General features: G+C 37.1%; 1 protein-coding gene across 1 annotated transcript in view; it reads right to left on the reverse strand.

Moving 5' to 3' along the window:
- Window positions 1–14,931, reverse strand: part of EGFL6 (EGF like domain multiple 6) — a 72,533-nt gene that overhangs the window by 35,404 nt on the left and 22,198 nt on the right. Inside the window, exons 4-7 of the mRNA XM_072614362.1 lie at window positions 14,340–14,459; window positions 11,075–11,194; window positions 8,806–8,940; window positions 5,911–6,033 (exon numbers count right to left, since the gene is read on the reverse strand). Of these exons, the coding sequence (XP_072470463.1) occupies window positions 5,911–6,033; window positions 8,806–8,940; window positions 11,075–11,194; window positions 14,340–14,459 (498 nt within the window). The remainder of the gene's footprint in view (window positions 1–5,910; window positions 6,034–8,805; window positions 8,941–11,074; window positions 11,195–14,339; window positions 14,460–14,931) is intronic.

Below are 14,931 nucleotides of genomic sequence, written 5' to 3' on the forward strand. Positions count from 1 at the left end.
AACTCAGGCTGTAGTCTGCCAACCCTCAGTTTAAGCTCAGGTGTTCCTGACTTTGGACACACCATCTAACTGTTTTTATGTGGCAGAATTTGATGGTCAAATGACCTTCCTCTGAAAAAAAATAACATAGTCTAGGGACAGCTACATGGTATAGTGGTTTGAGTACTAGCCTTGGAGTCAGGAGGATCTGAGTTCAAATCCAGTCTCTGACTGTTAGCTATGTAACCTTGGGCAGGTCACTTAACCCCAACTGCCTTGCCAAATATCTAGTCCCACTATTATTTTTACTCCTTGGATGGTAAAGCATTAGTTATAGAAGACCACTACTAAAATGCGAAGGTTGGTTAGCATGGGTTGTTTTAGCAGGTTTCTTCTAGTCATCTAGAAGAGGGCCAGCATGCCTGAGATTTGCACCTGGTATGTCCCTAAGGAATATTTGTTGACTAGATGAATAATCAGTGAATTCAGGGAGCCTAGACAAAAATATTATTCTATTGAGGATCTGTTGAATGAATGGAGCATGACTAGTTGAGTTATTATTAGAAGTTTCCAATAGAATTTTTAAAATCTATCATATTTCAAAACTTGTGCTGTAGCTGATGGGGAAAAATAGTTTCTAAATGCCTTGCTATATGCAACAGGCTAGCCTTGAAAATAGTTGTATACTGAAAGAAATGATTATTTCTCTCATACTAATAAATGATTGAAGTAGGACAAAGATTCCCCCTCTTCTGTTTCCTCATTCAGCCTTTGAAGTTCAGGGTTGATACTGATAATGAAATCTTGGGTGAAATCAGGAAAACTTGGATCTGGTCAAAATTCTAGTTTAGATGAATTGGTAGATTCTGCCCATTGTGTTTTAGTCAGACAGGTCTGGTTAGAAGCGGATTCTCTCTTTTGTCTAGAGTACCCTAGATGTGATGGTATGGGTCTAGAGGAATTTTTTGGCTGAGTGATCAGAGTCATGTCCCCAAGACCCTTATTAGAGTAAGCCCACCTCTCATTGTAATATTCATTCTCTCATTATTTGTTAACCAGAGTTGATTTCCACCTTCAGATGCTCTTCCAAAGGCATCTAAGTGTTGAGTGGGTTCCATGAGGGGTCTTTGGTTAAGGAGAAACAGTCAAATGACTATCCTTTTATTGATTATTTGCTAGCATAATTAATAAAATGATTAGTTAACCAGAAATTATGTCCCTCAAACTTTTCTTTGATTCTTCTTGCTGATATTGTTTGCCTCTTTTCTGGTTTTTAAATGTGATCTCTGCTTCTGGGGCACTGTCCCAGACTTCCTGTGCTGGGGCATAGGGGCCTAGTTACTGGTTGTGCTGGGACCTCAGGCGCTGGCATCTGGATGTTGTAGTGGTCTGGTAGTTTACTGGTGGTGTTGGCTGGTGTGTTCCTGGTGTTGCCTGCTTCCCCCACTGAGCTCAGGATCTCTTGCTGTTTTGTTGAAGTGGGACTTGCCACTGGCTTGCTGGGACGCTTCCTGTCCTGTACAGATCCCCTTTAGCCACAGCAAGAATGACCTTTCCCATTAATCCCCCCATCCTCCTGAGCTAAAAGACTGCAGTACCCCATCTTTCTGCTGGCTCCACTATTCCAGGATTTTTCTTGGGGCAATTTTCTCTGGATTTTTTAAAACTCTATAAGGGAGGATGAGAGAGACTTACTGCTTACTCCGCTATCTTGGCTCCCAGAAACTTTCCCTCAAACTTTTTATATGTCACAACACAAACTTATATGCAAGTTATTTAGAATAGGAAGGTGTGATGGAAGGAACACTGGGTTTGAAATTGAAGGACCTGAATCTATAACTGGCTCTTAAATTTAGTCATATGGCCCTTAAACAAATCACTTTGCTTTTCTGAGACTCAGTTTCTTCAATGGTAAAACTGGGAAAATGATGTTAGTATTAACTGACTTCACAATATTATTGTGTGGATAAAATAAGATTAAACTAGGTAGACAGCATTGTAAGCCTTTGAACTACTTATCTATAATATTTGTATATATTTTATATGTAACACATCAAATAAATGATTACATAGTATATATTACATAAATTTATATACAAATTAATTATAATTATAAATGCATTAAATGGAATTTTTGTATATCATATATTTTAAAAATTGAACTACGGTGACTGATTATTGAAAGAAAACTTGCACTTACCATTCTGTAAAGAAAAGTTTGCTAAAATGAAGATTATCTTCACATTGATTTAAAAAAATTTTTTTCTTAAGGCAAGATGCATCTCTAGTCTGAACTAAATTAATAATAGTGTCTAAATAAACATATACATTAGAACAAAGAATACTAAGTAAGAAAAATCTGGGTTGAAATCTCAGCTCAGTACTTACTAGTTGCTCAACTTTGGAAAAGTCACTTCAGCTCTGTGGGACTCAGTTTCCTCATCTGTAAAGTGAGGAGGGGACACTAGATCTCTGAGGTCTCTTCTTGCTCTAAATCTGTAAACTTTTGATGTTTTATTATTTAAAGTCATTGTGGGAGCACTGGTCATGAAAACAGCAAATTATCTATGCCTCCATTTTCTTTCTGGCTCAGGATTATGCCTATATCTAAAAGGTAAAGATCAACTTTGGAGAAAGCACTTTAAACTTTGTGGAAAGAAGACGTTATATAAATACGTGACATCATTCCATTAGCTATGCTCATGTTCATAGAATATTTTAAAACACTGAAAGTAACTGGATCTAATCCTTCTCCATTTTTTATTTGGATGACTTTTATGCCCCTAAGTATGGAATTTTGCCAATCATTCTTTGAAGTGAGGGTATGACCTTTCTTAGGAAGACATTGCTTTTCTTCAGAATCATGGCACTTTAATTCACAGGGAATGAAAACCCTGAAAACAAGGAACTGAAGGCTTTGGCTTCAAGGATAGGTTTGTTCTGTCAGTGTAGCACTAATAATAATGGATAGCATTTACATGTGCAACTCAAATTTGCAAAGCTCTTTTTCATACTAACTCATTTGATCTTCCCAACAACCCTGTGAAGTAGGTGCTATTATTATTCCCATTGTACAGATGAGGAATCTGAACCCAGGGTCACACAGCTGTGGAACATCTGAAGCAGGATTCAAACCCAGGCCTTCTAAGATCATTTTCCGTGCTCTGACCTTGTTGTTTGTCCTTTATTCTTGATGAGGACTGATGACATCATGACATCATTGTGAATGAAATGGCCATTAATGAGGCAGACCTATGCAAAGTCATCAACCTCACTCTTTCCTCCAGAGTCATCAAAGTCCAGTGGCAAGATAAAGGTGAAGATAACTAGAGATGCTCCAGGATGAAGTGAGTGACTTAGGCCTCTCTAAATTAAGTTCCTTCTTGGGTCTGTTTGTTTGAGGCCATACCTATTCAATGAGAGCTTAGTGTACTACTTAGATGTTTATGAGAAGACTAAGGAAATAATTTGTGGAAAGAATGGATATTAATTAAATTTTTGAAGGTGAGACGGAAAAGTTAGTAGTAGTGAATTTGAGTGAGAATTTTGGTGACTTGCCACAAAATCAAAGAATTATTTTTTTCTCTCTAGAAATGAATTTATTTTTGTGTGAAATCAACAAAATGAGTTTTCCTGAATTGGTAACCAAGCAAAGTGGATGCTAGCATTAGTGAGCTGGAGATAAGTTGGAAAGAACATAAAACTAGACCTCAGGAGGTCTGACTTCTAGTTTCAGCTTTGCTTCTTAATACTAATCTTGAGTAAGTCACTGAGGGGGTAAAATGAGAGGTTTGAATGGAAAGGTCTTTAAGAGTCCTTCCTTTTCTGAATTTTTCAGTTCTATGGTCCTGGCAAAGCTCTAAGCTACGACACCCAAATTAAGAACCTGAGAATAATGGATCTGTTTGGCTTTGAAGGAGTCAAATGAGGGGAAAGAAAAGGACTTAATTGTGTCTTTTTTTGTCTCTGACCAACTCAATCAAACAAGCATTTTATTAAAGCATCTACTAAATTCAAAGCACTGTGCTAGGCCTTTTGGATACCAAGACACAAACAAAATAGTTTCTATGTTTAAAAATTCTATTTGAAGATCTCCAAAACTTATGGAAGCACTTCCAGAATGCTTTTACTAATACTTTTATATATATATATATTTTTTTGTATTTGTATTTTTAAAATTCCCAGTGTCAAAGGTCTCTATGTCTTCATCAAGTGGCTGACTAGATATTAAGATGTCTACACAGCTATTATTGAGGGTACTCAAATTTGGTGCCATGGAGTATCAATGGAAATAGCCATTCACCTTGCTAGGTCAAATGATGAAGGGCTGGGGAGGCAGTGTGGTATTGTAGTAAGTATATTTCCCTGGGAGTTACAAGATCAAGGTACTAGTCTTAGTTGTATTTTTATACATAGCTGGGGAGTAGCCAGAGGAGGCCAGTCAAGAGGGCGAAGGACCTTGAGTTCATGTCACATGAAGATTGGGTAAAGGAACTGGGCAGGTTTGGCCAAAATAAGTCTCAGAGGATGTAGGACATCTGTCTTCAAGGGCTGTCACGTGGAGGAGTGATTAGGATTGTTCTCTTTGGTCCCATAGTTCAGAATCAGGAATAATAAGTGAAAGTTACAAAGAGGCAAATTGAGGTTCCATGTCAGAAAAGTTTCTTAATAACAGAGTGTACAAAGTAGAATGAACTACCTCAAGAGGCAATGGGCTCCCTTCCTTTACAGGTCTTCAAGTCTTAAAATCCTACCTTTTATAGGAAGCCTTCCCCAATGACTCTTAATTTTAGTGCCTTCCTTCTCTTAATTACTTCCTATTTATCCTCTATATAATTTGATGTTGTTCAGTTGTTTCACTTGTGTCTGACTCTTCATGACACCATTTTGGGGTTTTGTTGGCAAAGATACTGGAGTGGTTTCCCATTTCCAGTTCATTTAACAGATGAAAAAACTGAGGCAAACAGGGTTAAGTGACTTGCTGAGGCTGGATTTGAACTCAGGAAGATGAGTCTTCTTGACTCTAGGTCCAGTGCTCTATCCACTGTACCCCTAGCTACCCCGTATAAAGTTTACTTTGTATTTTTTGCGTGCATCTTGTCTTCCTCATTAAATTAATTATAAGCTTACTGAGGGTAGGGATTGTCTTTTGTAATCCCCAGCACTTAGCACAGGGCCTGGAACAGTAGGTGTTATAATAAATAATAGCTTATTAAAGAAATGCTAATTGATTGATTGATTTATAATGGGGATTATTTTTTGTATAGGTTGGACTAGAGGGCTGCTGAGGTCCCTATCAACTCTCAGATTCTGTGATTCTATGCATAACTGGCTATAGAACCTTGGACATGTCTGTTTTCTCATCTGTAAAATAAAAGGATTGGACTAAGCTAATCTTTAAGGCACAGTGGATAGAGTGTCAGGCCTGGAGTCAGGAAGATGAGTCTTCCTGAATTCAAATCTGGCCTCAGACATTTACTAGCTGTGTGACCCTGGGCAAGTCACTTAAATCTGTTGACCTCAGTTTCCTTATCTGTAAAATGAGCTAAAGAAGGAAATGGCAAACCACTCCAGTATCTTTGCCAAGAAAATCCCAAATGGAGTCATGAAGAATTAGACATGACTGAACAACAACACGACCAAATCTTTAAGGTCATTTTCAGATGTTGAAGTCTGCAAACCATAAAAAGGAGCCCTAGGGCATAAATTTAGAGTTGGAAGGGACCTTATAGGCCATTTCATCCAACTTCTCATTTTACAGATAAGGAAACTGAGGCACAGAGGAATTAATTGACACTTTTAGCTCTCTGATTCCATAACATCATGGTATAATATACACAGAGAGAAATGGGAGAACAATAGATGGAAGAAAATGTTCTGTTCTTGCATTTCTATTAGTTGTTAGTTAATACACAATCAGATTTGACTTACCAGAGCAGTGAAGTCCATTGCCCTTATATCCCTGTCTACATTTGCACTTAAAAGCACCTTGGGTATTGAGGCAGTCAGCATGAATGCTGCACTTGTGGGTATTTGCAGTACATTCATTGATGTCTACAAAAAAACCAAACCAAAACAAAAACAAAGAGTAACATTTCAGTAAAAATTCAATGAAAACACAGTGTGCTAGCTCTATTACCTCCTGCTCTCAATAGCTCCCAAGCAACTCAGTGACTCACCAATACTAAGAATTTATGCATGAGACGAAAGTCACCATGAATGATGAACCAGAGGGCTATCTTTTGAGAGTTTCAAAGGTAAACTTAAGTTTTCTAAGGCTATTTCCCATCAGAGGGAATTTCATCCTTTGATTTTTGAAAGCATTATGAAACTAGAATTTAAATTCTCTTGAGTTTTTAAACTTGTTTGCTTTTTAAATCTCGTGGAGTATGTTAAGGGAGTTTTATTTTTTCCCCTTTCCTCCTCCCAAATAAACAAATATACGAAGTTTCTGCTACTGAATACAGAGGATTTAAACACACAAGAGGTTTATACCATTATTTAGTACTATTCATCAGAACCCATAGATGCAAATTCAGATTTGCTCAGAATATGCTAGGAAACAGAGAACTGCCAAAATGTAGGTCCAGACTGGTTCTGACTTATCTAGAAGCTTTAGGTAGGGATGGTTTAGAAGGACCTATGGACCACTAAACCTCATCTAGTTTTATATCTACGTGTGTATACAAACACAATATACACACATTTCATTTTTAATCTTAAAACCCGTAAGGGTTTGCCTGAAAAGAGAACTTAGATATCAATCTTCTTAATCAATTTTTAAAGCAGAAAGTTTAGTTTCCTTTTGAAAATACTCAGTGAACATTCCAATTTGGGGGGCCCTCCTGTACTATTATTCGACGAATTTAACGTAGAATCATCGGATTTTAGTGCTGGAAGGCATTTTAGGAGGTCATTTGGTCCACACCTTTGATAAGAGGTCTTTAAATAGGTACTGGACTTCCTGAACTGTCCTCTAAAATTTAAAATATTTAAAATAATATAAATAAATGTAATAAACTATTTAATACATAATATTAATAAAAATAGTATATGTAATGCTTATAATACATAATACAAACATATGTAAAATAAATGTGATAAAATGATATACTTAAAATATTTGAGGAAAAACTGTTGAGATTATGAAGCACTGTTCAAAATTCAGGGACTAACTGTCATACCATCCCATGTATAGTATAAGCTAAGAGCAGAAGAAGGGAATAAGCAGCTATCTAGTATCTATTATCTGATAGGTACTGTACTAAGCACTTTACAAATATTATCTCTTTTCCCCCCACAACAATCCTGCAAGGTAGGTGTTGTTTCATCATATTTTGTAGTTGAGGAAATTGAAGTAGGATGAATTTCGGCTAAAAAATAGAAAAGGAAAGGAAGAGCTTTGTGTGTATATATATTATATATATGCTAAAGTAGACTTTAAATCTATTTTTGCTAGTATGGGTCTCTGAATGTGTAGCTTGTGTTAATCATAGAGTAGGGGTTCCTAAGCTTTTGGGTATCATAGACCCCTCTGGCAGTCTGGCAAAGCCTATGGATCCTTTCTTAGAATGTTGTTTTTAAATAAATAAAATAAAATACACAGGAATATAAATATTGAAAAAGTTACTAAAATACTGTTCAAAAAATATTTAGGGGCCCAAAGTTAAGAACCTAAAATAAAACTTTTCTCAATGAGTTGATTTTTTTTCTTGCATGCGCACTCCTGCTTAAGTTTTCCTTGTTATAAAATAGCTGAAACCACACAGCCAGTTTGTTAAACTGTATAACAGGATAAAGAATTTAAAGTACTTGATGAGGCCATTTTCTCTTCACCAAAATACACCCCACACCTGCTCACTAATAACTATAATTCATTTATCAGGAGATTAAATTTTCATTATACAATTGATTATCCAGAGAGAAGTAAGTAAATGGTTTTAATTCACACTAATGTATTGATGATTAATATAAACTCCTTTCCTTAGAGTATGCTCTGATAGTGGAGAGTATTGGGTATGGGTAGGTACTAGAAAGATAAAGATGGATGAGGCAAAGACAGGGGAGGCTGAGGAAGGTGGAGTTTTCTTCTAGTCACCACTTTGCCCAAGGTAGGCCTTGAAAAAATGAAATATTTGGCAAACTATGATGAAAAGGAGTCTATGAAGTCTTTAGGTTAGAGAAGCATTACTTCAGTTCTTTCATCAAAATGAAACAAGTCTAGTTATTTCCCTTCTTTCCTTTTTTTGTTGCTATGTATGATGATCATAGAACCATTTTTATTCAAACAGGGCAAGGCATAAAATCATAGGGTTACAGCTGAAAGGTATCTTTGAAGTCTCCTCATCTACTCACCTAATTTTGAAAATGAGCAAACTGAGGCCCAGAGAAGTGACATGACGTGTTCAGTGTCATATGTGTGTCACAAAGCTACAATTTAGACCCAGTTCTTCTGCAGCTAAATCTGATATTATTTCCACTTTACCATTTCATGTCCTTGGACCTTAGTTTCCTCATCTGTCAATGAAGTGGTTTGACTAAATGATGTTTAGGGTCCCTTTCAGTTCAAAAGTTCTATGATCTTAAAAATTCTGCCATCATAGCTCTTCAAGTATTGAAATCATTGTTTCATGTTCAAATGCCACATATCTATTTTTAGAACCTGCAAATGAGCCACAGTTCCCAGAAAGCTGTTAAATTTCATCTTTATCTGGTGTTGAATGAGTCTTAACTTTGAAGTTAAGTAGAAGTAGACATGAGAAACTCATAGGAAAGAAAGATCCATGAATTGGGAGGGAAAAAAGGAGCCATGCACTTACATCTTACCTACACAGTCGTATCGCCCGTTGATGTATTTCAGTTCAAAACCCATGTGGCATTTGCAGTAATAACTCCCAAATGTGTTCACACATCTCCGATTGTAGGGGCACAGAACTTTACCAGAGGAGCATTCATCAACATCTAGACCAAGAAAATAGTGTTTCCAGAGGGAAAAGAAAAAGAAAAACTCGAGGTTGATAGAGTTGGCATAATCAATTCCATTGGAGTGCAGTCCTCCATTCAAATCATTGAAACTTTCTAAACCTGAATCAATACTCTAAGATTCTGAGACTGTTGTATGATCTAATATGTAGAGAGAGTTCCCAGAGGATTGAAAAGCCAGGTTCTAGAAGTATTAATACTTCCAGATACTCAGCGGGTAAAAAGATAAGCTGTGTATTTTTCTAGATGTTTCCTTATACGGTTGGAGGAATCCTGTAGCAGGGAAGGATAATTAGAAACTTGTTTCTAAAATTACAATTGTATTCTTTCACTGTGAAGGCAGGAATGGAATAAGCATTTATTAAGTGCCTACTGTGTGCCAGGCACTGTGAAAAATACCTTACAAATATAGCATTTGATCATTCAAAGGAGGGCTCTCTGTCTTTTTTTAGAGAAATAGGCAAATACTAACATTAATAAAAATTCTGTGCATTTTATAGTATTGTCAAGTTTATAAATGCTTTCACATATATTGTATAATTTGACCTTTATTGTGACCTTGTGAAGTAAGTCAGTCAGGTATTCTTAATCTCATTTTACAGATGAGGAAGCTGCAACTCAATAATTTGTATATTTTATGGTACTTTCAAGTTTAAAAAATATTTTGACATATATTGTATAATTTGACTTTTATTGGGACCTTATGTAATAAGTCTCTCAAGTATTCTCTTTCCCATTCTGTTGTTGTTGTTTGGTCATTGTTCAGACCCCAAATGGGTCGCATAAGAATCAGACATGACTGAAACAACTCAACAATCACAACTTCATTTGCTCCACAAAATAATTCTTTACTTCGCAAAAGTATTCCTTGGGTAAGTCACTCAACTTTCTTGACCCTCCATTTCCTCCTTTAAAATTAGCTTAGACTAAGTAGCCTTTGAGAAGTTCTTTCTGGCTCTAGATCTATTTATAACAAGCTTCTTTTGTTATATATGATAACTCAGTATTTATAAACATAATTTATGAGACATAAGATAATAAATCTAGGACTGGGAGGGATCTCAGAAGCCATCTTGTCCAATTCCTTTATTTTACAGAGGAGAAAACTGAGACCCAGGGAGACTGAATGACTTTCCTAAGGTTATACAGGTAATAAGAGGCAGAACTGAAATTCATATTTAGATTCTCTGAGCACAAATTCAACACTATGCAAGATACTACCTCCTGCAAAAAGTGAGGATTTTACACCTGCAGATGGAAGATAGAACTTTGATCAGACAATAAATATATTTATTATACATATTTCTTCTTCTAAGAGTGAGAGTATTTGGAGACAATTCACTGAAATACATCTTTTGTCTTTAGTTTGACATCTGAAGTCAAAAGGACATTGTAGGGAAACTGAGGTTAACAACTTGCTGAAAGTCACACAGGGGTAAATATAGGGATTTGAACCCAGGTTCTGTGCTCCTCTACCTCCAGTGCTCTTTCCGATATACCATCTTGCTTCAAGGAAAACATCCTTTTTTACTTCTGGGACTAAATGTGGATTTCTTCCTTCCCTTCCTTCCCCATGTATATGTATAGTCACATACATACACACATGCATATATGTATATGCATTTATACACACAAGCACACAAACACACATGCGCACACACATACATATACATACACACATGTGCACACACACATGCACATATGTATGTATGTATGTTTTTTCTCCAGATTATATTGTTCCTCCTGGCCTTTCCAGACCTTCCAAGGAAACTATTGGTACTCATAATTAATATTTAACAGATGAATCAATTCAGTTTCAGTTATTTTTCAGTCATGTCCAACTCTGTGACCCCATTTGGGGTTTTCTTGGCAAAGATACTGGAGTAGTTTGCCTTTTTCTTCTCCAGCTCATTTTATAAATGAGGAAACTGAGGTAAACAGGGTTAAGTAACTTGTCCAGGGTCACATAGTGTCTGGAGCCAGATCTGAACTCAGGAAGATGAATCTTTTTGACTCCAGACTTGGCACTCTATCCAATGTGCCACCTAGCTGTACAATTGGTTCATAGGAGTGGAGAAAAAAAAATCAAAAGAGAGAACTCATATTCATATACCTATACAGGCTCTTCCATTAGGTCCCAGTTGTAGGCCAGCTGATGGACACAAACACCGTACCTCATCTTTGGTGTCTTCACAGCCATATTGGCAATTTGTCATGGCACATGTCCTAGAATCTAAACGTAAACAAGGGTGAATATTTAATTTGAAGAGCTCAATAGTTCTCTTCTCAAATTTATGTAGATAATATTTTTCTGTCTCTCCTTATCATGCAATTCTATTTAATTCAATTTGACAAGCATGTATTAATCAATCAATCAGTACTTATTAATATCTACTATGTACCAGTGTACTGTGGCAGTCAGAGCATGACCTGTAACTCCACAAGAATGCAAGCTGCCTTGAGTAAATGTAAAGAGCAAAAGAATCTCCAACTACCTTATAAGAAATTTTACACATGACCACAGGCCATCTGTGGCACTGTGCCTTTTTTGTTCTACTTCTATAAATCACCTGACCAGGCCTAAGGAGGGTTTGGAGATCCACAATGCTACTTTGTCCTACTGCTGCCCAGGATGTCTGACCTCTTGTGAGTTAACTAATTCACAACTAACCTAATTAACCCTAATAAAACTTATTAATGACCAAACTGGTATGGGTCCCTCTTTCTTCAGTATCTCAGTATTTTTTCAAAGGGTATGCCACCCTACAATTGGCATAATTAGAGCAGAAAATTCTGACCCCTCACAACCAGGCACCATGTTAAGGACTGGGGATACAAAAAGAGGCAAAAAACACTTCCTGCCCTTAAGGAGCTGTTAATTTAATGGGGATATAACAAATATGTTATACCAACTATTTATCAGCTAGACAGAAAATAATGAACAGAGTCTATCATCTTAAATATTAAAAAAAAAAACAACTGTACAACATTTCTGGCTATCAAGACTGAAATAATTTCCTCTTTTTTTGCATTGGGTAGTTTTTCAGGGACATTTCAGTAATGTGAATTGACATATACAGTTCTTTTATCTATCTATCATCTATCTATCTGTCTGTCTGTCTGTCTATCTATTTACCTAGTTTTAGTTCTCAACATTCATTTCCACAAGATTTTGAGTTCCAAATTTTCTCCCCAGCCTAAGACACTGTGCATTCTGATTACCCCTTCCCCCAATCTGCCCTCCCTTCTAACACCCCTCCCGTCCCTTAACCCCATTTTCTCTCTTTTCTTGTAGGGCAAGATAGATTTCTATACCCTATTACCTCTATTTCTTATTTCCCAGTTGCACGCAAAAACAATTCTCAGCATTCGTTTCTAAAACTTTGAATTCCAACTTCTCTCCCTTCCTCCCTTCCTCCCCATCCCCACTGAGAAGGCAAACAATTTCATATAGGCTATATATATGTAGTTATACAAAAGACTTCTATAATAGTCATATTGTGTAAGACCATTTCCCTCCATCCTATCCTGCCCCCCATTTATTCTGTTCTCTCTTTTCCCTTGTCCCTCCCCAAAAGTGTTTACTTCTAATTACTCCCTCCTCCCATTCATATACAGTTCTTTACAGAGAACTTTTGTTGTTGTTTGTTTAATCTGAAGGAGGAGGACATGGGTTCAAATCCACCTCTGAAGCTTTACTATTAATGTGATCTTTAGCAAGTCATCCTCCCTGAACCTCAGCTTCCCCATCTATAAAATGAGAGGTTGGATAAGACGACTTCAGAGATTCCTTCTGATTCCAGATCTACCATTCTAAGGCAGGTTTTGATAGCTTTAGCCTGATCCACAGCATTGCTTCATCATATTGTCAGTCAATGGAGAGTGTGAGGAGAAGAGAGAACATCTTGCCTAGCTGGTCAAAGGAATTACAGCACTGGGCAAGTGAAAGACTGAATATGCCAAAGGCTTTATAGTCTCAACAGGGACACCTTTTTCTAAGGCATGGAAAAGGTACATGTTAAAGGTACTTGAGGGAGAGTGGGGTGGGAAGGAGGAGAGGGGCAAAGGAAGAGAATGCATGTGATGTGAATGTGTGTGTGAGAGGAGTGGAGGGTGGTGTTGGTGACCCCAAGGTGGGGGCTCTTCTCTTCTTAATGAAATGTAATACCTGAAAGGCCTTCTCTCTTCTGTACAGACACTTAAGCTCCCACAGGATTTCCTTTGTTACAGAAAGGCTTTTCTTTTCAGGAATGTTTATCTGAAAGCATTTCTGGCAACTTTTTACAATAGTCAGTGGGGTGAGATGTAAGATGCATAGGGGATAGGAAATTTTCTGCCCCTGGATGGCACTTGTCACTTCACTAAAAGTATGTGTTTAAAAAAATCTTCGGAGGACTATTAAAACATGCTTTCCCACAACCTTTGGTCCTTTAATCAATGATAACATTCCAGTCTCCATGCCACTTGTTTGACCTGCAATCCTGTGTTAAAAAAACAGCTAAGCAGCTCCCCAGAATCATGGGTAAAAGACCAAACTGCCTCCTATGACCCCAAAATTCCAATCCACAATAAAGGGAAACTGAGGCACTCAGAGCAGTTTCAATTTATTAGGGAAACTGGTTGTCCCTAAGAAATTGTATCCAAGACTCACTTGTCTCTGCAGTTATGGCCCCCTCTGCTTAGTTTTGAGGGAATATTTATACATTTTGAGAGGTTGCTAAAAATAGAATGAGGTGGTACAATTCTTTGGTCAATTCCAAAAAGGGAAAGTCTGTATGACTGGCTAAGGAAAATGTCTATCAGTCACTACAATCTAGTCATCAGACTTTTTACACATTATCAATCACAAATGGACAGTCAATGGACAGGCAACAGCATCCTGGGACTTTGCACAAGCATCAGGTGTAAAAGAACAAAGTGAAAGGTAAAACTGTGGCTTTCTGGAAAACAGAAGCGACAAGGTACATTTATAAGATGGGGATTGATGTGAGTGGGGGGTGTAGAACAGTAAATTTCTATCTATATCATTAACACAGGTTAATACAGGACCATGTAGCAAACTATAAATCTACATAGTACAGATCTATCTTATAAATCATGTAAAAGTAATATAATCATCAATACATATTGGGTTAATTAATTTTGACCCACATAATTCCCATTCTGACAGCATTAACCAATGTAACCTCAGTTCTGCCCTACCTAACTCACCACAGTAATCACTGATATTTGATAAAAACAAACAAACAAAAACAAAAAAACCCTAAAACTACAATGACCTGAGTAGATACTGATCAAATTGAGTACAGGTATAAAAATTATTTTCACACTCCTCAGTTTGGGGAAGAATGACCAGAATGGACTTTTTTCTTACTTACTGGAACAGGTTCCATCGGGCATCAACATGTATCCACTGAGACAATAACACTTGTAGCTGCCATGAGTGTTCATACATCTGTGCTTACAGGGTCGAGGTTTCAGTCCACATTCATTCATATCTGCAGGAATCATTCAGGAAAAAAAGAGGATGCCTTTATCTTTGGAAATGGAGTGACCATGTTGCCTCACTGAAGCCAAAAACTCCTCCAAAGAAAACCAAGGAGAGAAAAACAAAGCAGCCTCCATATAAAAACATTCCACAGACCAGCTATTCAAGAGAATCCATGGGAGGATATGAATATGACCTACTTCTTCACAGTCCAGCCAAGCTTTCTCCATCTCTTCCTTTGCAAAGGAGGTACCCCATGCACTTTGGTAATAGTGCAGAGAATGCACTTTGGTAATATGACTTACATATTTTGGGGGATACATAGAATCATAGCTATAGAACTGGAAACGACCTTGAGGTCATCCAGGTTATTGGAACTTGAATTGATCTTTCTCAGCCTTTTCTTAATTTGGGGGCTTGGATTCTTTGAAACTGAATAACAGGGAAAAATTATATGTGCTATATAAAAGTATTTGTAGATA

This window comes from Notamacropus eugenii, chromosome 5, assembly GCF_028372415.1.
Source record: "Notamacropus eugenii isolate mMacEug1 chromosome 5, mMacEug1.pri_v2, whole genome shotgun sequence".
In the NCBI taxonomy this organism is placed as follows: Eukaryota; Metazoa; Chordata; class Mammalia; order Diprotodontia; family Macropodidae; genus Notamacropus; species Notamacropus eugenii.